General features: G+C 40.0%; 1 protein-coding gene across 7 annotated transcripts in view; it reads left to right on the plus strand.

Moving 5' to 3' along the window:
- Positions 1-22042, plus strand: part of DIP2B (disco interacting protein 2 homolog B) — a 236312-nt gene that overhangs the window by 150301 nt on the left and 63969 nt on the right. For 2 of the 7 annotated variants that reach the window (XM_045465121.1, XM_045465124.1), the window contains exons 4-7: positions 4879-5004; positions 16298-16510; positions 19390-19545; positions 20016-20135. In XM_045465121.1, coding sequence (XP_045321077.1) covers positions 4879-5004; positions 16298-16510; positions 19390-19545; positions 20016-20135 — 615 coding nt within the window. Of the gene's footprint in view, positions 1-4878; positions 5005-16297; positions 16511-19389; positions 19546-20015; positions 20139-22042 lie in introns of all 7 variants that reach the window. The other 5 variants (XM_045465120.1, XM_045465123.1, XM_045465126.1 and 2 more) reach the window with 3 other exon arrangements.

The following is a 22042-nucleotide window of genomic DNA, read 5'->3' on the forward strand; positions in this document are numbered from 1 at the left end:
TCTTTATTTCTGAGAGAGAGAGCATGAGCAGGGGAGGGCAGAGAGAGAGGGAGACACAGAATCTGAAGCAGGCTCCAGGCTCTGAGCTGTCAGCACAGAGCCCGACGCGGGGCTTGAACCTGTGAACTGGGAGATCATGACCTGAGCCCAAGTCAGATGCCCAGCCGACTGAGCCACCCAGGTGCCCCTGTATTTTTCTTTTTTTTTTTTTAATTTTTTTTTTTTTAACATTTATTTATTTTTGAGACAGAGAGAGACAGAGCATGAATGGGGGAGGGTCAGAGAGAGGGAGACACAGAATCTGAAACAGGCTCCAGGCTCTGAGCTGTCAGCACAGAGCCCGACGCAGGGCTCAAACTCACGGACCGCGAGATCATGACCTGAGCCGAAGTCGGCCGCTTAACTGACTGAGCCACCCAGGCGCCCCAGCCCCTGTATTTTTCTTAATCTAGCTAAAGATTTGTCAGTTTTGTTCATCTTTTCAAAAAACCAACTTTTATTTTTGTTGATTGTTTTCTGTTTTTCAAATTTATTTTTTTAATTTCTGTTATAATCCTTGTTATTTCCTCTTTTTACTAACTTTGGTTTTAGTTTGTTCTTTTTTAAGTTCCTTCAATATAACATTAGGTTATCGATTTGAGATATTCCATAAAAAATTTTTTTTTTTAATTTTTTTTTTTTTCAACGTTTATTTATTTTTGGGACAGAGAGAGACAGAGCATGAACGGGGGAGGGGCAGAGAGAGAGGGAGACACAGAATCGGAAACAGGCTCCAGGCTCTGAGCCATCAGCCCAGAGCCTGATGCGGGGCTCGAACTCACGGACCGCGAGATCGTGACCTGGCTGAAGTCGGACGCTTAACCGACTGCGCCACCCAGGCGCCCCTCCATAAAAAATTTTTAAAAACCTTCTGTGTGGCAATAAACTACCACAGTGTCAAAAGACAAATGACAGATTGAAAGAAACTATTTCTGACATTCAGAGATAAAGGGCTAGGGGAAAAATTAAAAATTTAGGCTAAAAATTAGGGGAAAATAAATGCAGAAACCCAGTGGAAAAATGATCAAGTGACATGAATATTTACTTTCACTTACCAACAAATATTAAATGGTCCTTAAATCCAATGTTTAATCTCATTAATGATAAAAGAAGTACAGGGGTGCTTGGGTGGCTCAGCCAGTTGAGTGTCCAACTCTGCATTTCAGCTCAGGTCATGATCCCAGGGTCATGGAACTGAGCCCCACATCAGGCTCCATGCTGAGTGTGTGGAGCCTGCTTGGGATTCTCTCTCTTTCTTTCTCTCTCTCCCTCTCCCCCCCACCTTCCCTTTGCCCCCTCCCCTGCTTTCACGTTCTCTCTCTCTCTCTCCAAAAATAAAGTAAATCTTAAAATAAAAAATAATAATAAAATAAAGGAAGTCCAAATTGAAAGTATACTGAGACACCATTTCTCAGCTACCAAACTGGTAATAGTCAAAAAACCAAGATAATACATTCTGCTGGTGAGGCTATGAGGAAACAGACACATAGGCACATTGCTGATAGTAATACAGTATGATACAACTCTTTGGAGAGGAACTTGGCAAGATGCAGCAGAGTTTAAAATGTATTCACTTTTTGACTTAGGAGTCTCACTTGTTGGAATTGGCCCTGAAGATATACTCTCATCAGTATAAAAGTCTACTTGCACAAGACCCTTTGTTGTATTATTGTTTGTAATTGTAAAATATTGGAAACACTTAAATGCCCACACTTAGAATAGTTGAGTAAACTAACTTATATAATGGAGTGCTATGCAGCTTTAAAAAAAAAATGAAGAGGGGCACCTGGGTGGCTTAGTTGGTTGAGCGTCTGATACCCCAATAACACTGAGCACTCCTTCTTTTAAGGTCTTGGTTTCTAAATACCATTCTCCACTAAGTGAGGTCAGGGTTCCTTAGAGAAATGTTTAATTCTAGTGCTGGAGAAGGGAACATACCTGGAACATCTTATACCAGAGAACAAAAACTGCTCAAAATGATGGGAATATGTCAAAAGGACGTAAGAGCCAGTTTGATTTGGCCTCATTGGTCAAATCTGGGGTATTAGGACCATCAAAATAAGTAATGGTAGTAACAATAGCCATAGAATAAAATGAGAGTCAATAGGTCTGTATTGATATAAATAAATTGGGAGAGAAAGGGATGCTTTTTCTTATAGTAGAAAAAGTAACTAATAAATACAGAAAGAATGATAGAGTTATTAAATCAATGTTTTGTAGCCATTATGGTAATAATTGATTCAGCCAAGAATCATCAATGAATGCTAAAACCAGTAGGTAAAAGTTCAATGAAGTATGTAATATTTATATCATCTGAAAAACATTCACCCATAATTTATTTGTTAATTACACTAAGGGAAGAGTAATAACCTTACAATGAATTACTTTAGTAGACATCATCTTAACCAAGTAATCAGTTACTATCACCAGTAATAGGGCAGACACTTCCTGACATCATGTTTCAAGAAGACGTATTACTTCTGTGGTATTCCTACCAAAATGTATAACCTGAATCTAATTATGAGGAATATCAACAAACTAAAATTAAGGGACATTCTACAATATAATTAGTGTGTACAATAACGTCAAGGCAATGAGAGACAAAGGTTAAGAAATGTTCCAGATTAGGGCGCCTGGGTGGCGCAGTCGGTTAAGCGTCCGACTTCAGCCAGGTCACGATCTCGCGGTCCGTGAGTTCGAGCCCCGCGTCGGGCTCTGGGCTGATGGCTCAGAGCCTGGAGCCTGTTTCCGATTCTGTGTCTCCCTCTCTCTCTGCCCCTCCCCCGTTCATGCTCTCTCTCTGTCTCAAAAAAAAAAAAAAAAAAAAAAAAAAGTTGGAAAAAAAAGAAATGTTCCAGATTATAGGATAATAGAGAATTGTGACAACTAAACGTAATGTATGATTCTGGGTCAGGTCCCAGATCAGGAACAAAGGAGGAAAAACTATAAAGTGCATTACTGGGGAATAGTAGGCTAAGTTGGAATATGGGTTGTGGGTGACATAATAATTTGTATCAATATTTAATTTATTGATTTTGGTAAATGTATGATAGCTATATAAGAGTAAAATCATTGGGTGTCTCGGCTCAGTTGGTTAAGTGTCTGATTCTTAATTTCGGCCCAGGTCACAGTCTCGTGGGGGTGAGATGGATCCCCATGTTGGGCTCTGAGCTGGGTGTGGAGCCTACTTGAGATTCTCTCTCTCCCTCTCCCTCTGCCCTTCTCCTGCTCGCACTAGCTGCTCCCCCTGCTCAAAAAAAAAAAAAAAAAATTAAAATGCTTGTTCTTAGGAAATACACCTCAGCAATTGGAATTAATCCTACAAAAATAGGATTAGACGTATGTACTAAGGTGAAAATACTGAATTCTTTTGCTGTGAATCGTTGCTATGAATAGTAGCAAAACTTTGGAAACAGGTTGCTTAAATAAATCATGGCACAGACATACAGTGGAATTCTATGCAACCTTTAAAATTATGTTATAGGTCTGTATTTACACAGAAAGATGTTTCTGGTTATATTAGTGAAGGTTTTTTTTTTTGTTGTTGTTGTATGAAACAGGCCAGCTCAGGCTACCTTAAATAGCTAGAGTAGGTCATAGAAGCGAAGCAACAGTTGAGAAATCCCTAGAAAAGGAGAGACAGCTTCCAGGGTTTCAACCCTGAAGTTTAAGGACATTCCTTTTCTCTGGGGAATTATCATTAAAGTGACTCAGTTCTAGAACCTGCATTTTCTTGACTTATTTCAAATTCTTCCACACAGACCCCCATAAAAGGATCTGATAGGTCCAGCTGTTATAAGAGGTACATTTACATAGCACAGACAGGCCTCCTAGGATAGTTTGTCCCTCAACTGGGCCCATCCCTGAGAAGAGGAAATTCTTGTGAACTAGGAAGCTGCTTCAGTTATCTACCTTCATAGGATTTTGTAAGAGTTTTAAAAAATCTCAAAGGAGAACACCAAAGACTATGAATAGTATGATCCTTTTTTTGCAGAAATGTAGAGCACATTTTATGGCGGGAGTGGACAATCAAGTGTTCTGTTGGGAAATGTTAATTTTGAGACCCCCATTAGACTTCTTTTTTTTTTTAATCTTTATTTATTTTTGAGGGAGAGAGGAGAGTGTGAGCGGAGCAGGGGCAGAGAGAGAGGGAGACAGAGGATCCAAACTGGGATCTGCTCCAACAGCTGAGAGCCCAGTGCAGGGCTCGAACTCATGAACCGTGAGATCATAACCTGAGCTGAAGTTGGACACTTAACCGACTGACCCATCCCGGTGCTCTAAGGTTCCTTCCTCTTGGACTTCAAGGGGAGAACTGAATTCTCTTGTGGCCACAGTGGCAAACAAGTACCATCAGCTCTTATATTTTTCTAGATCAGATTCAGCCCTTCTGATCCTGTGGTAGAGAACTGAGTGGTCTCAACCACTTTCAGGCAGTTAAACAAATCCTAAGCTTCTTTTCCTGAAGAACAGTGAGTGTCTTTTAGCTACCTGCACAGCACTCATTCCATTCAGAGGTAGGATCCCTGCCTGGCACAGGGGCATGTTAGACCCCTTCCCCTTTCCCCACCCCTGCCTATCTCCACTAGCCCCTTGTTTGCTCTTAAAGCAGTCACATAATCATTCTGGGCTTCATTTTCCTTCTCTGTAAAATTATCCTTGACTTCTTTCTTTTTTTGTCTCTTCTTTTTCATTTTTATTTTAATTGTTACAACACGAATTGTAACTAAAAATCACCTAAACATCCCTTTTCAACAGTTGAGGCAGTGATAGTTCAGCCCACAGAAGTAAACACTTTAAGAACCAAGAGCTAATAAATGCAAATGTTTAATCTTTCAGATATCCATACAGAAGCAGTTCAAGCCGCACTGGCAAAGCATAAAGAACAGAAAATGGCTTTGCCTATGCCAACCAAAAGGCGGTCCACATTCGTCCAGTCTCCTGCAGATGCCTGCACACCTCCTGGTAGGTTTGTTAGAACCTTCCTCTCTGACAGTTACTCCTGTGATGTTCCTGACATAAGTTCTGCTTTATCTTTTCTGAGGTAGGAGCCTGCACTTTTCCTCGTCATCCAAGGTGTCTAAGAATACACATTGAAGACACAAGTTTTGATTGTCACATTATAAATGCATACAGAAAGAAGCCTTAACAATAATGCTATTTAAAAAAAAAAAAAAAGTTTTCCTTCCGAAATTTCAGCATTTCCTTAATACAACCCCCAAACTCAAGTAGTCGTAAATAAACACAGGCCAAAGCTTAGGGTCTTAGAAAATCCTTCTGTGGTTTAATAGCTATTTTCGTTGACCTCTAAAATATGACCATGGTCATAATTTCTTTAACAAATTTATACTTCTCAATCAGAAGCTTTGCCTCTACAGAATAAGTGCATTTGGGATAAAATTTTGTGTGTCATTAAAGACAGAGTGAGAGCAGTCATGCGAAGGTTTAAGGGGTCTGAAAAAATACATATAAGTGTGTTTGTGTGTGTGTTAATATATTTTGTATACATTTATATATTTTTAAGAACCCACTTGTTATAATGGGTTCACAAGATCAGAGAGAACTAAGTGTCTTCATCCCTTTCTCATTCCCCAGACTTGGACTCTCTACCCGAAGAGTTATATAATTTGCTATTTGAGGAGCAACCGGAACAACTTTAAGTTGTCTTGTTTATTCAGAATCTTTCCCAAAGTTTCAAAAAGCCTTAAGATTTTTTAGATGAAATCCCAGACAAGATCTCCCTGTAGGCCACTGAGACTAAACATAATAAATCTGTCCCGGAGCCTCAATATAGTGTCTGGGTGTCTCCTGTCCTGTTACTAGTAATGAAATCTTTGGGGGAAAATTTTTCCCTGTAGATTGGGTCTAGAGGACTTACCATATCTTTGGGGAGAAGGTTACATCATTATGATTGACTTTGATTCACAGCTGTCAAGTTGAGCTGTTTACACTGATCCTAGTCCCTGGTCTGGGTTCATATTAATAGTTTTCTGCTAGGTTTTGGCTAACTTCTCAGAGCATTTGGGTGTGCTGTGGGCTCATTAACTGTGTGTGCTTCTTTTCCTTACATCTGTGGTGTCAATATGTTTGAGAGAGAAATAGCTCTGTGGCTTCAAGTGTTTCTCAAAACGTAACACAGGATACCTCTAGCAGACCTTCGCAGTGAAAGACATTTTGTGTCTGTAATGGTGCGTACTACCAGCCTATTCATTCAAAATCTTGGCTGGTTTCCCTTCCACAGTAGTATAGCACCAGTTGGGTCCTGATAGACAAAGGGGCCTCTCAGACCCGGAGCAGTTCCTCGTGGGTAGATGCTGCCGCAGCGCGGCTGAGGGCTCAGTTGTAATAAATGGCAAAGGGTAGGGAGCACGTGACTCGTACTTCTTAGAAACAGGCCTCTCCATAGCTGTAATAAAGAAATACAGCTCTACAGTAAATAGTCTGCTCTCATGGCCTTGGGTTAAATGTGAGAGTGCAGCAAAGGATCTTGAGAATGCTCGGAAGGAATGGAAACCTTTTTTATCCCCTTACAAAAGTCACTGCCCGAGGGGACATTACCAACTCCAGCAACAAAATCGTGGCTATTCACTACTGAATGAGACCATAGTCCTTGGGAATTCACTACAGGCCTGTTTCTGAACACTAATGTTGTACTGCAGCCTTACAGAGGTGGCATAATGTTCCTGATCACCTTATGTGTCTTCATAATTTCATGATTATGAAGGTACGATCCTCTCTCCTAAGACCTTTATTCATCAGATCAGAGTAACGAAAAGGTCTCCTATCTGTTTATCTCCAGAGCTAGGGATCTCTGAATAGCATATGAGAAACCTTAATGTACTACTAGGGACATGCATGTTGTCATATAGAAGAGGAATTCTCTCTCATCATGAAGAAACATTGAGAGCACCGTACAGAGTGATTTCTCACATGGCCCCCACACGGAGCTAGATCCTGATGCTCTCATTCTGCAGCTGCACACATGCCTGTGTCTAGCGTGAGGAAATGTGCAAGAGCTGTATCATAAGGCATCCATCAGCACTTTTCATTTTAGGGAATGGAATTTGCTGTTCCCCAGTCAGGGGATTCAGATTCCATTCTCTCCAAGCTCCTGAGAACCACTGGTTAGATCCTTGGCTGTGTCCTCTTCCTACTGAAGTTTAATCCTGTGTCACTGTCTCCCTTTATCTTGCACTGAGAGCCCCTGAAACACTGAAGTCTAGAGGAATGCTGAAGCTGCCCTAAGGGTTGGGGAGGAGGAGGAGGACCTTAATTATTGCTGGTTATAGGCAGTTTTAAAAGAATCAGTTCTGGGCAGCTATACAAATGACCTTGCCATGGCACTCTTTCTAGAAAAGTTGTACTAACCTTGCAGGGAAAAATTAACCTCAGATTTGATAGTAATTTAGTCACGTTGCCCTTTGTGCACTGTCTCAGCGGTCAGGATGCACGTCACAAAGCAAGTTTGCAGTCAGGGCCGTCACTGTGCACGTGCTGTCCCGTGTGAACCCAGTTCCTGGGATACCTGCGAAAGCGCACTAGCCAGTGAGGCTCTTTGGGGCGCACCCAACACATAACTGTTGGCATTACTAAACTGATGAAATTTTAGAGCTATTTTTGGAAGGATTTAATAAAAAGGATTTAAGAAGTAAAATATGTCATAAATCTTGGCTTTATTCATAGTATTACATAGGACGGAAAATATGGTATAAATAGTGGCCATGGGAAATAATTGGCTTTTGTTCACATATCATTTGGAAATAATAAAGTGTCACTCAACCTAAAATTTGTTTATTGATATGTACGCTGGTTTTTGTCTTATGGATTGGAAAATTTAAATTCTCGGAGTTGGTAGCAAATTACGGTTCTTTAGTGCCTGTGGCCTTTTCAGTCTCTTAGACTGCTTGAATTACTGCCATCCAATTCCCTTTATGTGCTGAAATCATTTACTAATGTCATGAGGCCATTACCTCAGCTCTTTCTTTGTAGGGATTCTTTGTGTAATTCTGTTTCTCATTCATACCGATAAACAAAATGCGAAAACTGCAGCATATATTGTTTTCCCCTCTAAATTTTTTCTGCATCCTTGTGGACTTACCCTGTGCTTCATTCGGAGGGTACTCAGATGACCAAATAGACCACATGATGACCCCAGAGCACAGTAAGCTATTTCAGCTGGCTTGGGTAGAATGAATTTATGTGCCTGTCCCACACAGGGCCCTGCTTGGCAGTGACCGCAGTAGTAATTCCTAGGGTCAGATAAGGAGGAATTTACAACTTAAAAAGTATAACAATATCCCAGGTCTGTTCATGGGCATCACTGTCGTCTATAGAAATGCAGGGATATTATTGCAAGCAGATTAAATAACTGTTGCCTTCTGAGAGCTTATAGCCCAAAACATGTTTTAGTCAGTTAATTTAAATTAAAAGAGAATACCTATCTGAATTGCCAACTTGGGGAATTTTCCCCAAACATTCTAATTTCATTCAGAAGTGCAAAATAAACAGAGTTGGCAAATCAGACCCCTATAAGTGTGCTCTAATTAATAGACTTGGATCATGTTAATAGCATACTTTCACTATTGGTGTGGGTTATGAGCAGTGGTCTGCAGTTACTTGGGAGACCAGTAAATATTCAATATTCTTTAAGCCAAAGCACAGTAAAAACCCACTTTGATAGACTGAATTTATTTCAACAGCTAATGGTAAAGTTTACAGCTTGCCAGTAAAACTGATTTCATAGTTACCGTTTATTGAGTAGCCTTGTGTACTAGTTAAAGAGCTAAGTGCTTAGCACATATTTTTCTTTTCTTTTTTTTCCATTGCCCTCTGTCCCATTTTACAAATGAGAAAACAGGTTTAGAGAAGCTCAATAACTTGTATAAGCTTTGTTAGCTGTGTAGTCAGTTAGATAATCTGAAAATTCTCTCCTAGAACAGAGACAAGAAAACTTCCCATTAGAAATTCTAGATAGACTAGAACCAGTTTCCTTTTATTTTTATTTATTTTTTTTTTAATTTTTTTTTCAATGTTTATTTATTTTTGGGACAGAGAGAGACAGAGCATGAACGGGGGAGGGGCAGAGAGAGGGAGACACAGAATCGGAAACAGGCTCCAGGCTCTGAGCCATCAGCCCAGAGTCCGACGCGGGGCTCGAACTCACGGACCGCGAGATCGTGACCTGGCTGAAGTCGGACGCTTAACCGACTGCGCCACCCAGGCGCCCCTGAACCAGTTTCCTTTTAAATACATACAGGAGAGAGAGAGAGACAGAGAGAGAAAACAGTCACTGAACATCAGAATGCTGAGATGGTGCTCGCTTTATCTGTCCTGGGGAGCGGGGAGGCAGGAAAGAAGGGGCTTAAATAAATTCTAATTACCATAAGGATAGAAAAGATAAAACCTTGGACCTATGTAAGCTGGCTCAGTTGGTAGAGCGTGTGACTCTTGATCTTGGGGTTGTGAGCTTGAGCCCTACGTTGGGCCTAGAGCTTACTTAAAAATAATAATAATAGGGGCGCCTGGGTGGCTCAGTCGGTTAAGCGTCCAACTTCAGCTCAGGTCACGATCTCACAGTCCGTGAGTTCGAGCCCCGTGTCGGGCTCTGGGCTGATGGCTCAGAGCCTGGAGTCTGCTTCCCATTCTGTGTCTCCCTCTCTCTCTGCCCCTTCCCCGTTCATGCTCTGTCTCTCTCTGTCTCAAAAATAAATAAACGTTAAAAAAATTAAAAAAAAAATAATAATAATAATAATAAGTTGGTTGTTGGAATTGAGATCCCTGGAGGGACTTACAGCTTCAGCAGAAAAATGAACTAGAAAAAATTAGCATGCCAGCAAAAGAAAATGTTGTTAAGAAAGCTTGAGTTGTGCCTGGCCTTGGGATAACAGAAGCTGGGACCTTCCCTAAGAATTTGGGGTCAAGTGGGTTCTAGGTTTGAATTTCCCTATACTGCCTGGTAAGAACTAACATTAAAAAAATGGTCTTTGGACTGATGATAACCTTGAGACACAAATAGTTTCTGGAAGGATACAACGTCAACCCAGGGATTTAGGATTCCAGAGATAAAGATCCACTGAATTTTGTGAGTAAACAGTCCAAAAATAGAAAACACTCACCATGAGAGAGAATAGAAAAAGAACAACAACAGCAAACAGCAGAATTAAGACCCTTAAGAACTGATTTGCCCAAGAGCTCTCAGTCGCAGAGCTAAGGTCGGAATTCAGATGAGTCTGACTTTAAAAGCCCATTCTCTAAACCACTTGGTATATCGCCTCTCCTTCTACCATAGTGTCAAGTAAATATTTTGTGGTAAATCTGGAGCTCTAGCAGTTGCTGCATGTTTGATCGGACTTTTCAAATAGGCAATAAGTTTTTAAAAATCTCTTTTTTTTACGTAAACACAGTTGACCCATGGGCAATACAATTTGAACTGCGTGGGTCAGCTTATATGTGGAATTTTTACAATGTAGTATTGTAAACATATTTTCTCTTCTTTATGATTTTCTTAATATTTTCTTTTCTTTAGATTACTTTATTGTAAGAATACAGATATAATAGGGGCACCCGGGTGGCTCAGTCAGTTAAACATCTGACTTCAGCTCAGGTCATGATCTCACAGCTCGTGAGTTCAAGCCCTGCATCTGGCTCTGTGCTAACAGCTTGGAGCCTGGATCCTGCTTTGGATTCTGTGTTTCCCTCTGTCTCTGCCCCTCCCCCACTCATGCTCTGTCTCTCAAAAATAAATACACATTAAAAAAATAGAATACAGATATTTGTAAAATACAAAATATGTGTTTGTTGTTTATATTATATTATCAGTAAGTTAAGTTTGGGGGGAGTCAAAAGTTATACACGGGCTTTCAGCCATGCATGGGGCCAGTACCTCTAACCCCTGTGGTGTTCAAGAATCAACGGTAGTTTTTTAAGAACTTTTATTTATTTACTAGGAGAGAGAGAGAGCTTGTGCGTGCACCCATATTTGCGTATGAGCTGGGGAGGGGCAGAGAGACAAAGAGGGAGAGAATCCCAAGCAGGCTTCATACTGTAAGCATAGAGCCCGACCAACAGTGCGATCATAACCTGAGCTAAAATCAAGAGTTGGATGCTTAACCAACTGAGCCCGCTCAGGCACCCCAAGGGTCAACAGTATTTGTAATATTAATTCATTTTGTGAACTGTTTTTTCATAGACATGGAAAAATACCTAGAAAAACAGTGTTTGGAGATCCCTTATAGGTAGAGTGACCCTAGAGTAATTATTAACAGTGAGTACCCCTTCTCTCAGAGGGATTCCAGTTTGGACATTAATGGTCAGGCAACTCATGAACCTGCAGTCAGGTTTTACATAGTTATTTTTGATCCCAGCCAAGCTTCTGTGCACCCAGACACATTACTGTGGGATGCCAAAATATCTCTTAGATAGTTCTGAAAGTCTCCCTAACCCTTGTCTGGTGAATCAGACACCCTGGTTGGGTATAGCGCTATATCAAGCTGCCCAGAATTTGCAGCCCAAGGTTGGTTCAAGATTGGCCTGCTTCCAGAACTAACCTTCTAATCTTCTCTTCCATATATGCTTTTACTCCTAGGTTGCTTCCTCTTGGATCTCTAAAGATTTTTATTTTCTTGTCTGCATAGAAACTCCACTTGCCTTTCTTGAAGGTTCTGGAAGTCCTTAATTCCTCTGACCCAACAATGCAAGAGAACATGATATTTTCCTGCCTGATGTCTTTCCACTCTACTTACCCAAAATACACAAAAATTCTTTCCATGATCTCTAGAATATCATGCACTAACCATCCTAGTGGTTGTTTCCTTTATTTGTTCTTTGCAGCTCCTATTTCTTGGTCTGTCTTATGTGGTATATTTTGTAGTAGTTATTAGGATAAGATCTTTCTTTTGGTGGGTCTTGACTTAGCTACTGTTCTAAGCTGATGTCTGGGCCTAATTTTGGTATCAGCTGTCAGAGCCCAATGGCAGTCACTGTCTTTCCAAGAACTTGTCCAGTTTGCACAGTACCCCTCAGATTGTGTAGACTGACTGAGATGTTACCATCCTCTCACCAAGCCACCATTTTCACCCCCGTGAATCTTTTTCAATGAGTTCTTTTGACAGCTTTATTAAATTACAATTGACATACAATAAACATAGTTAAAATGTGTAGTTTGCTAAGTTTTCATAGCAAAACCATGAAGCCATTACCACAATTAAGAAAATGAGCGGTATCCATCATGCCCCCCCAAATTTCCTCATAATCCCTTTGTAATCCTACTTCTCTCCATCTCCATGATCTGTTTTCTGTCATTAGACATTAGTTTGGATTTTCTACAGTTTTGTATAAATAGAATCATACTTTGTTGTACTTTTTTTTGAGGGAAGAGGTCTGTCATATTTCACTCCACATAATTATTTTGAGATTCAACCATGTTGTTTTGTATAGCAGAGGCTCATTCCTTTTTATTGCTGAGTAGTATTCTGTCCTATAGATATACCTTTTGTTTCTCCTTTCAGTTCTTGATGGACATTTAAGTAGTTTCCAGTTTTTTCCTATTAAAATAAAGCTGCTATGAACATTCACAAACAAGTCCTTGTATAGATATATGCTTTCATTTCTCTTGGGTAGATATGTAGGAGTGGAATGAATAGATTATTCCACTAGTAGGTGGAATTGGTAGGTGTTTAAACTTTTAAAATAAACATTTTTAGATATAAAATCTGCATTTTCTGCCAAAAAGAGGGATGTCATTTGCACACATGGCTAATGACAAAAAGTGCTACAGTGCTCAAAGACAGCAAATTTGGGACCTTTCTCCCCTTAAAGTCAACAAACTAATTGTTATATATGTTTTGTAATTGGTTAGAAATGGATTTTATAGGCTTCTGCCTATCAGTATAAAATGGTGCTGTGTTGGGGCGCCTGGGTGGCGCAGTCGGTTAAGCGTCCGACTTCAGCCAGGTCACGATCTCGCGGTCCGTGAGTTCGAGCCCCGCGTCAGGCTCTGGGCTGACGGCTCAGAGCCTGGAGCCTGTTTCCGATCCTGTGTCTCCCTCTCTCTCTGCCCCTCCCCCGTTCATGCTCTGTCTCTCTCTGTCCCAAAAATAAATAAAAACGTTGAAAAAAAAATTTTTTAAATGGTGCTGTGTTAAAACCATACTAACTAAAAACTGAAGAGCAAAGTGTGTTTTCAAAATTATTTTCTGTTTTAGAGGACCTGTTGTATTCATCTGATACAAGAGTTTAAGCAAGGGACCTTAGTTATGATGGATAAGAGTTGTAAGTTCATGTTCAACTGGAGCAGAATCAGTGAGAAAATATTTCTATTATCATTAATTTAATCTTGCCAAAATTTCTACTAATCCACAGCAATTTCTTGGGTGACAGTTACTTAACAAAACAAACCAAAAAAGCTACCAAATAAACATATAAATATTTAAGGGAGCTTGGTTTTTTTTTGTTTTGTTTTGTTTTTTAAGATACCGTCTTGGAGCAGTGCTTACGTTTTGCGCATTAAGATACACGATCTGCTGAAAGCTTTGCACAGCCAGTTTTGTGCCTGTGAGCTAACCTAGAATGGATGATTCAAGGAAGAGAAGGGGAACCAATACTTATTGGCCAACTGCTATGCACTGCCACTGCTGGGGGTGTATTCTGGACAATGTCTCATTTTATGGTCTCCTGTGCATTTAGCACAAAGACCCTTAAGAGCCCAGTGCTGTCTACTTGTCCAGCCTCATCTTCCATCAGAATTGGAAGTAACTGCTGTTGCGTCCTGTGCTGCAGCCAGCCCCGTTTCTTTCAGGTCCTCGGATGTGCCTTGTTTTCTGTGCCCTCCCCACTTCCTCACGTGCTGTTCCCTCTGCCTGGCTCTTTGCTCCCCCCACCTCCATACGCTTTAGAGCCGATAGCTACTTACCCTTCTGGCCTAGGTTTAGGTCTCACTTCCTTGGGTGTCTGCACTGTAAGACTCTAAGTCCTATTGGAGTAGGGACATGTCTTCCTTGTTCACCATTTTATTCCTACCAACTAGTGTAGTGCTTAGTAGTATTTGTCGAATGGATAAACAAGCAAACCTTCTCAGGCGGATAATGTTATTCCCCAAGTCACATAGCTTATGAGGGGTGGACCCCAGAGTTCAAATGGAAGACAGACACCAAGCCATGTTTTTTCCACTACACTGAGCCGCCCACAGTTGTAGTCACTAAACACAGAGGAGGACTGGCAGGCAAATGAGGTCATTGAATTGAAACAATGCACCTAGTGACATAATTGATCCAGTATAGAACACAATGAAACCAATTTGCCGTAAACCTAATCATGAAAATACTGGTTTTGCTATCTTTTGAAAATTGGGTTATTCTGATTTTAGACTTAATGCAGTTTAAAATAAATGATGCAATAAAGACAGCCTGCAAATCCAGTGGAGTTTGTTAGGGTCCTGAGATGTATTACCCTGAAAATACTTTGTTCTTAGGGTCAGATACACCTGTTCCACACCGCCCACCCATTGATCTTTTCTTTATCATGTTTACAAAGACAGAAATCTCTGCCTCCCAAGGTACAGTTGAAATGTTGGAATATTTTTTGAGAATTATGCAAACCTCATTCCTTAAATAAAAGGTTACAGATGGTGTTACTTTTCTTTCTCTGTATTTTCCTTAAGTCACTCTCCTTTTGTATTCTAGATCTCTTTCTCCTTTAAAGAACCTCATCAGTTTATCCCTTTGAGGTCTGGTCACTGTTTCCCTCTCTAGCCTCATATTTTGCCCCTTACTCCTCAAAGTCTTTGCTCCATTTACATAGGAATACTTGAATTCCTCCCCCGGGATTGGTGCCCCTCTTGTGAAACCCTTTCTTACCCCGTTTCTCAGCGTCTCTTGAAATCTTGTGAGATAGTCTGTAGGATTGTGTCTCCTGTACTGGACTGTAAGCCGTTTGAGGGCACTCTCTCCCAAGAACTTATACATCTCAGAATCCCCAGAACCTGGCATAGTTCCCAGCACATACTGTAGTTATGTAGTACATTGTGAAAATAATCAGTCGTGGGCCTCATACTTCCTTCAATATGAGATGATAACTTGGAAGTGGTTCGGAGCAGGAAGCAAGAATGTGGTCATTATTTTAACTCTTACTTCCTTGCTTGCTCTGGACATGCAGAATCTGACTTCTAGATTAATTTAGTCTTTTGTGGTTCAAATTTCCATTGTTGAGCAGCATTCTAGCCCTGTTAGTTAGTTATCTCTTTGGCTCATTGAACTGAAGTCGAACGCAGACTTACAGTTTCACCTGAGTTAGAGTGGTCAGCAGGACTAACCACAGAATGTTTTATTTTTTTAAAAATTAAATGATATCCAATCCATAGGCCATTAATTATAACCCCCAAAATCATGTAGAAGGGTTTGTCTCAGATCAGACCAAATGCCCCCTTAACTTCTATGCCTCTGAAGCTGAGAGCCTTGAAATAAATTCCTGACTTCTGCTTCCATTGGCTGTCCTATATTTGGTTGAACTTTTCCTTTTTTATTTTCTCGACATGCTTTTCTAATTTAGGCCTTATTTCCCTGAAGTCAGAGCCAGGCCAAATACAGTAAATTTGTATCAGTAAGTTTCTCACAGTTCTTGGAGAGTTAAGGAAAGCAATACAGATCGGGGCCGTCCCCTGTCACGTTTGGGAGGCTTACCTGTGCTGAGTGACCACTTGCCGCTAAAACCGTGAATGCCTCCAGGCCGAGCACTGTTTCTAATTCCATCTCTAGTTCCCCCAGCACCCAGCCCACTATTTGACACTGAAGCTGTTATTAACAAAAGTAAGTTTTTATATCACCCTATTAGGATCATTGCCTGTTGAGTAGACACTAATTAGTAAGTACTTGTCAAAATCAGTATAGCAGCCTATCACACGGTTCTCTAATTAAGAGGTCGAGGGAGCCATATAACCACTTCAGTATTACTTGAATATAAATAGATAAGCCAGAAAAATTCAGATCCTGATTCAGTTCAGAACAGAAAAGCATGAAGTTTAAATGTTCCAAAAGGGATTTTTTAAGAACTTAAAATTACCTATAGATTTAGGCTGTTTTGTGTTTTCAGGCTTTGGTCTGTAGACCTTTCTTTGAGATTCTTGAGAACCCTTACACACTAATCTGCCTTGAGAATGTGAATATTTTGCTGGTATCAAAATTGAATGTGTTGATCAATGAGTAAGAACTGAAAGGTCTCTGTTCTAGGCAGGATCGAGAACTTCTTTTTTTCTAATTCCACACAGACACGTCTTCGGCCTCTGAGGATGAGGGCTCTCTGAGACGCCAAGCTGCGCTCTCTGCTGCCTTGCAACAGAGCTTACAGAATGCTGAGTCCTGGATCAACCGTTCAATTCAGGGATCGTCCACTTCTTCATCCGCATCTTCTACGCTGTCCCATGGAGAGGTCAAAGGAACCAGTGGGTCTCTAGCTGATGTATTTGCCAATACCCGAATAGGTAGGAGCTGGATCTACCCTAGCAGCCCAAGTCATGTTCCATTTGGCTCCCAGCATCCAGGAAATAGTTTCTGATTTGTATTAGTTTTTTCAGAGTGGCCTAAGAAATAAAATTAGAAAGAACATAACAGTTAATGGGGCAAAGAAGGAAACACCAGCAGTACATTTGGAGTGATAGGTATCATCTGCATTATTGGTGCATAGTATTGCCCACCTGAAGCCATAGCTATTTCCATAAGCAATACTCAAGCCGCAAGATATAACACCAGTCTTAGTGTGGGTTTATCCCTGTTGGAGAATATTCCACATATTAAAAGGTGTTAAAATATGTAACATCTTAGATTTTCCTAGGATTGTTACCTGTGTTTTCTCAAACAGAAAAACATGAAACCTGAGCAAATTCTGCACTAATATCAGTGAAGCTCCTTGTCTTTAGCATAAAGACTGGGTTTATGGTCCTTGCTGCTGTGTTATTGCTACAACTGGAGTGTGCAGGCTGACCGTGTTGGTACCCTGTGAGCTGCTGCCTGCTACCAGTGCTCCTGTATGGAGGGTAGCTTTCGCTTGGCTCTGCTTTATGTCTGTGTGTGTGTGTGTGTGTGTGTGTGTGTGTGTGCGCGCGCACATGCACGCGCACTTTAAGGGTTTATGACATCTGCAGGTAAAGATATAGCTCAGATCTCTGCTTTTGCTAAATTGGTTGATACATACTGTGCTGAGTAATGTATTTGAACATCATGTGTCTGTGGTGTCTTAATTTTCATATCAGTGGTCTTTCTATATCAGTATATATATATAGACACTATATATATGTGTGTGTGTGTGTATATATATATACACACACACACATATATATATATATACACATATATAGATCTTTAATCTATTAATTGATTTCTGAAAAGAAAAATTTAGAAAATTTGCAATTCAAGCCTGTAATTAGTAAAGAACATAGCTACCTTGAGGGTATGATTGCCCACATTAAAAAGCCAAGTGCCAACAGCCAGTGACTTGTCTTGCAGCTTGGCTCTGCCCTGTAATTCACTGAACCTCTTAAAGCAGCTACAGAGGAGCATGCTCACAATCTTTTCTGTTCGGGAGAGTACACAACAGAGCCATGGTCGGGTCAGGTTTTATTTCCACATTTGTCTAAAAGAAAGCAACTTCACTTATTAAAAATACTGTCCTAATACCCAGTTAACTCTGTCTAGGTTTTTGTTAACTAGATGATTTCATCTGACCTTATATTTTTCTATTGCTTCACTACTCTATGAAAAGTTTTTTGTTAAGGTATTCACAAAAACCATTTTATCTAACTAACATTATTGCCTTTTGGATGTTTGCTCTAACAGAAGCAATTCATGTTCCTAATAGAAAAATTCGAAGATACAGATAAAATATATATATATCTATATATAGATATAGATATAGATATAGATATAGATATAGATATAGATCTGTAAACCCACTTCCCACAGATAACACTCTAATGTGTATCTTCCTAGACTTTATTTGCATATGAATATGTAGGGTTTGGGTCTTGCTTTTTAAAAAATGAAATTGTACTAAACATAGTGTTCATAACCTGCTTTTCTTAGCAGTGTATCACAAATTGGTAAATCTTTTATGTCATTAATACAGAATTATACTATTTATGGTTTCAGAGTATGCTGTTATATGGCTATGTCCTGGTTTATTTAGCCATTCCCCTGGTTTGGACATTTGGGTAGTATCCAATTTTTGGCCATTATAAAAACTGCTGGAATGAACATCCTTGAACACAGAATTTGGTGCATTTGTCTGATTATTTCCTTAAGACATATCCCTATAAGTGGAATTGCTGGGGTCAAATAAAGATGAATATTTTTAATGCTTTATTACTACATTATTCTACAGAAAGGTATGCTGTAGTCTACTTGTGCTAGTATATATAAAACTTTAAAAACCATTGAACTAGGGGGGAAAAACAACAATTGAACTTAGTAACATCAGACTTTGGGGGCATAGAGACCTTACTCCCAAATTGATTTTAGAAATTGTTTATCTTATGCATTTTGCCTTTTTTATGGTTTAGAGTAGCTTGTTGTTACTGTTGTAACTCATATATTTTACTTCCTCTAATTTTCCTTTTCTTCCCCAGATGTATTTCTAAGTTTTCTTATGTAACACATCCCTATTGAATGGCTCTCTTCCAACTTAGGTCATTTTAGTTTCTTGATATTAAGAATCCCTACCTGAAGCAGAACAAAAGAACATGACGCAATCATGCTTAGAGCAAGGGAAGAACCTTGTCTGTCAAGTAGATCAGTTTCCTGTGGGTTATTTTATAAAAATTGGAAGTAGGCCTTATCTGGTTTTCTTCATTTGGGAACTTGAGGGATCTGACCCACTCCCAAGACACTCTTCCCCATTTCCGGTGGAAGAGGAGACATTATGGACAAACCAACATAAACATGAAGAGATGCTCGAGGCTAGAATATCAGTAGCACTATGACCACAGTCACTTTGCTTTCATTTTGAAGTCACTCGCAGTTTTTATTATGATTATTAACGCTGAATTTCTACCAGACTTTCTGTGGAGAAAAGAACATTTTGGAGGAACATTGGATATGTGATTGGCTCTTAATAAGGCTGTTCGAGTTCTTGAAAATAATAATTTTGAAAAAAAGGAAAAAATAATTTTGATATGCCCTGGCTTACACTCTTACTCTCTCATTATATCTTACGAGTAGAATTTGATTTCAAAGGTTATTTTACAAGAATTGATAGCCCATTTTTGTAGTTTTTTCCTTGTTAAGAAACAACCACAAAAAGATTTAAAGATTCTTGTTTTTATTGCCAATGTCATATAATTCTGAATTTTGTTTTCTCCTCCCTCAGAGAATCTCTCTGCTCCCCCTGATGTCACTACAACTACCTCTTCTTCATCATCATCTTCCTCAATGCGCCCAGCAAATATTGATCTGCCCCCTTCGGGGATAGTCAAAGGCATGCACAAAGGATCCAACAGGTCCAGCCTTATGGATACAGCTGATGGTAGGGAGTTCTTTTAGGGAGCTATATAGGGAATATTAGTTAAATTGGAAAAATGCACATCCTGAACAGCAGCACCTGAGCGGTAGAGCAGCTACAGAACTCCACTGCAGCTGGCCGTCCAGCACAGGTCCTCTGGAGGGCCCTCTTTTCAACAGCCTGCACTGTGGCAGCGCTGTTACTTGTTCAGACAGTCTGCATGGTCAGAGGATAGCTCTGAACAAGAAACAGTATGGAAAAAAGGAGGGCTAGATGAAATCTGGAAGCAGGGTGTTAATGATAGTGCCGTATTTGTTACGTGTTGCCATAAAACTTGTCGTGTACATATTTGTATGTCTTTGGCCCAGTTGAAATAGAATAAGACTCTGGGCAAAGGCCAAACATCATTAGAAATAAAAATTCCATAAAGAGTTGAGAAGCTGAGATAGCCCTAAAATCAGTGGATTTTCATTACTGTTTTCCCCCCCTTACAGGTGTTCCTGTCAGTAGCAGAGTATCCACAAAAATCCAGCAGCTTCTCAACACTCTCAAACGACCCAAAAGGCCTCCCTTAAAGGAATTTTTTGTGGATGACTCTGAAGAAATTGTGGAAGGTAGTAGTAATAATACCAAAAACATACATTCCTTCAACAGATATATCTTAAGCAATTACTACATAGTATTTAAGGTATGGTAGGATTTAAGGATGAACAAGGCAGCATTTTTGTGAAAGAATTCATAGTTCTCTGCTCTTCTTTCCCTAGGTATTTACATGTTGCATTATCCTAGAATACACATGTCAAATTTGACCTCAAACATTTACCTGGTCCTTTTTGATACAGTCTTTTTGTTAAATCAACCAGCCAACACACATGTCTGCTTTATACAGGACAGTGTGGTAGATGGTGAAAAGTTCAAAGATTTATGAAAATATAGCCATTCCTTCATACTGTTTGCACCTGGAATATTCTGGTACTAAAATGCACGCACCTGAAAATAGTTTAGCCAATAAGTATGTATCCACTAATACAGCATTTGGGAGAAGGGCAGAAAGTGGAAGTGGCAGTAGTCAGTGATTTATTTAGTAATTTGACAGATATTTATGGCTGAAATCATGTGATGTTTAGGATTTAATAGGAAGAATTGGGTGTCAAATGAGAAGGAGCATAGATGAAATGAAGGTGGCTGGCATTTGATGATTCTTGAAGTTGAATGACAATAGGTTTTGTCCAAAGAACTGAGCCTGGTAGCTTTTGTAGTTCATTTTTATATCCTGAGACTAATGGTAGGCTTTGATCACTTTGGACATGTTAATGATGCTTGCACTAGGCACATTAATAGACTAGATCTGGTCTTAGTCCACTTTATTCAGCTGGAAGCAACAAGCAACCTGGCATATGAGGTTAAGATGACTTTCTGTTCTGTAGGAGTCACCAAACTCTTTGAACTCTGGACATCTTCCTACATACACTGACATTCAAGGTGCTAACACCAATAATAGCCTCTTCAGTATTTCTGGAACTGTGTATTGACCAGGCAAATGAAGGTCAGGGTTTAATACGAATCACACTTGAACAGTTTTCATTGACAGAATAGCACTAACAGCTTTCCACTAATTATAAATAGACAGCAATTGCTTATTCAAATCATGATTATCTTTGGAAAAGGAAAATATCCATACATCTTTGGAAGTCTGAAAGAGTGTCCGCCAGGGTCTGCGTTGAGGCCTAGTGGATGGCAATAATGTACACACTCTTATGACCGGAAGACTATGCCTGCCATATATACAGTCTGTCCATAAAACCAAACTATTTAGAATCACCCATGTTTATCTTTTTACTTAATCTTGGTGGTTTAGAGTCTGGGGATATATGAACTAGAAGGGCAGTTGAAACATAATTTACCTAGGGCAGTAAATTGGGAAGTGAAACTATTTCATTAGTTCTATGTCAGTAGAAAAAAAGTCAAGACATTTTCAGTAAGTTTCCCAAATCTGTTGTTAAGTTGAGCTATAAAATAAATTTCATACTTCATTTGCTCTTCTAATACTTGGTGCTTATTCTGTTCTTCTTCATTCTATGCCTCTTTTGTCATCTCCCACTCACCTGGCTAATTCCTACCCTTCCTTTGAGATTCAGCTCCCATGGAGGACTCCATCCTCCAGCCTGGGTGATGTGGTCTTCTTCTGCCCTCCCTATAAAGTCTCTGTCATGTACTGCTCTTGTTTAGTCGCCTTAGCTCTGGGTATGTGCACGGGTCCCTCTCGCACTTCAGATACCTAATGAGGGACTCTGCTGCTTGCACCTAGCACTGATTAGAAACAGTAAATGTTAGGGGTGCCTGGGTGGCTCGGTTGGCTGAGTGTCCAACTTCAGCTCAGGTCATGATCTCACTGTTCGTGGGTTTGAGCCCTGCATCGGGTTCTGTGCTGGCAATTCAGAGCCTGGAGCCTGCTTCAGATTCCGTGTCTTCTTCTTTTCTATCTGTCCTCCCTGGCTCGTGCGCTCTCTCTCAAAAATAA

The sequence above is a fragment of the Leopardus geoffroyi genome, chromosome B4 (genome assembly GCF_018350155.1).
Source record: "Leopardus geoffroyi isolate Oge1 chromosome B4, O.geoffroyi_Oge1_pat1.0, whole genome shotgun sequence".
NCBI lineage: Eukaryota > Metazoa > Chordata > Mammalia > Carnivora > Felidae > Leopardus > Leopardus geoffroyi.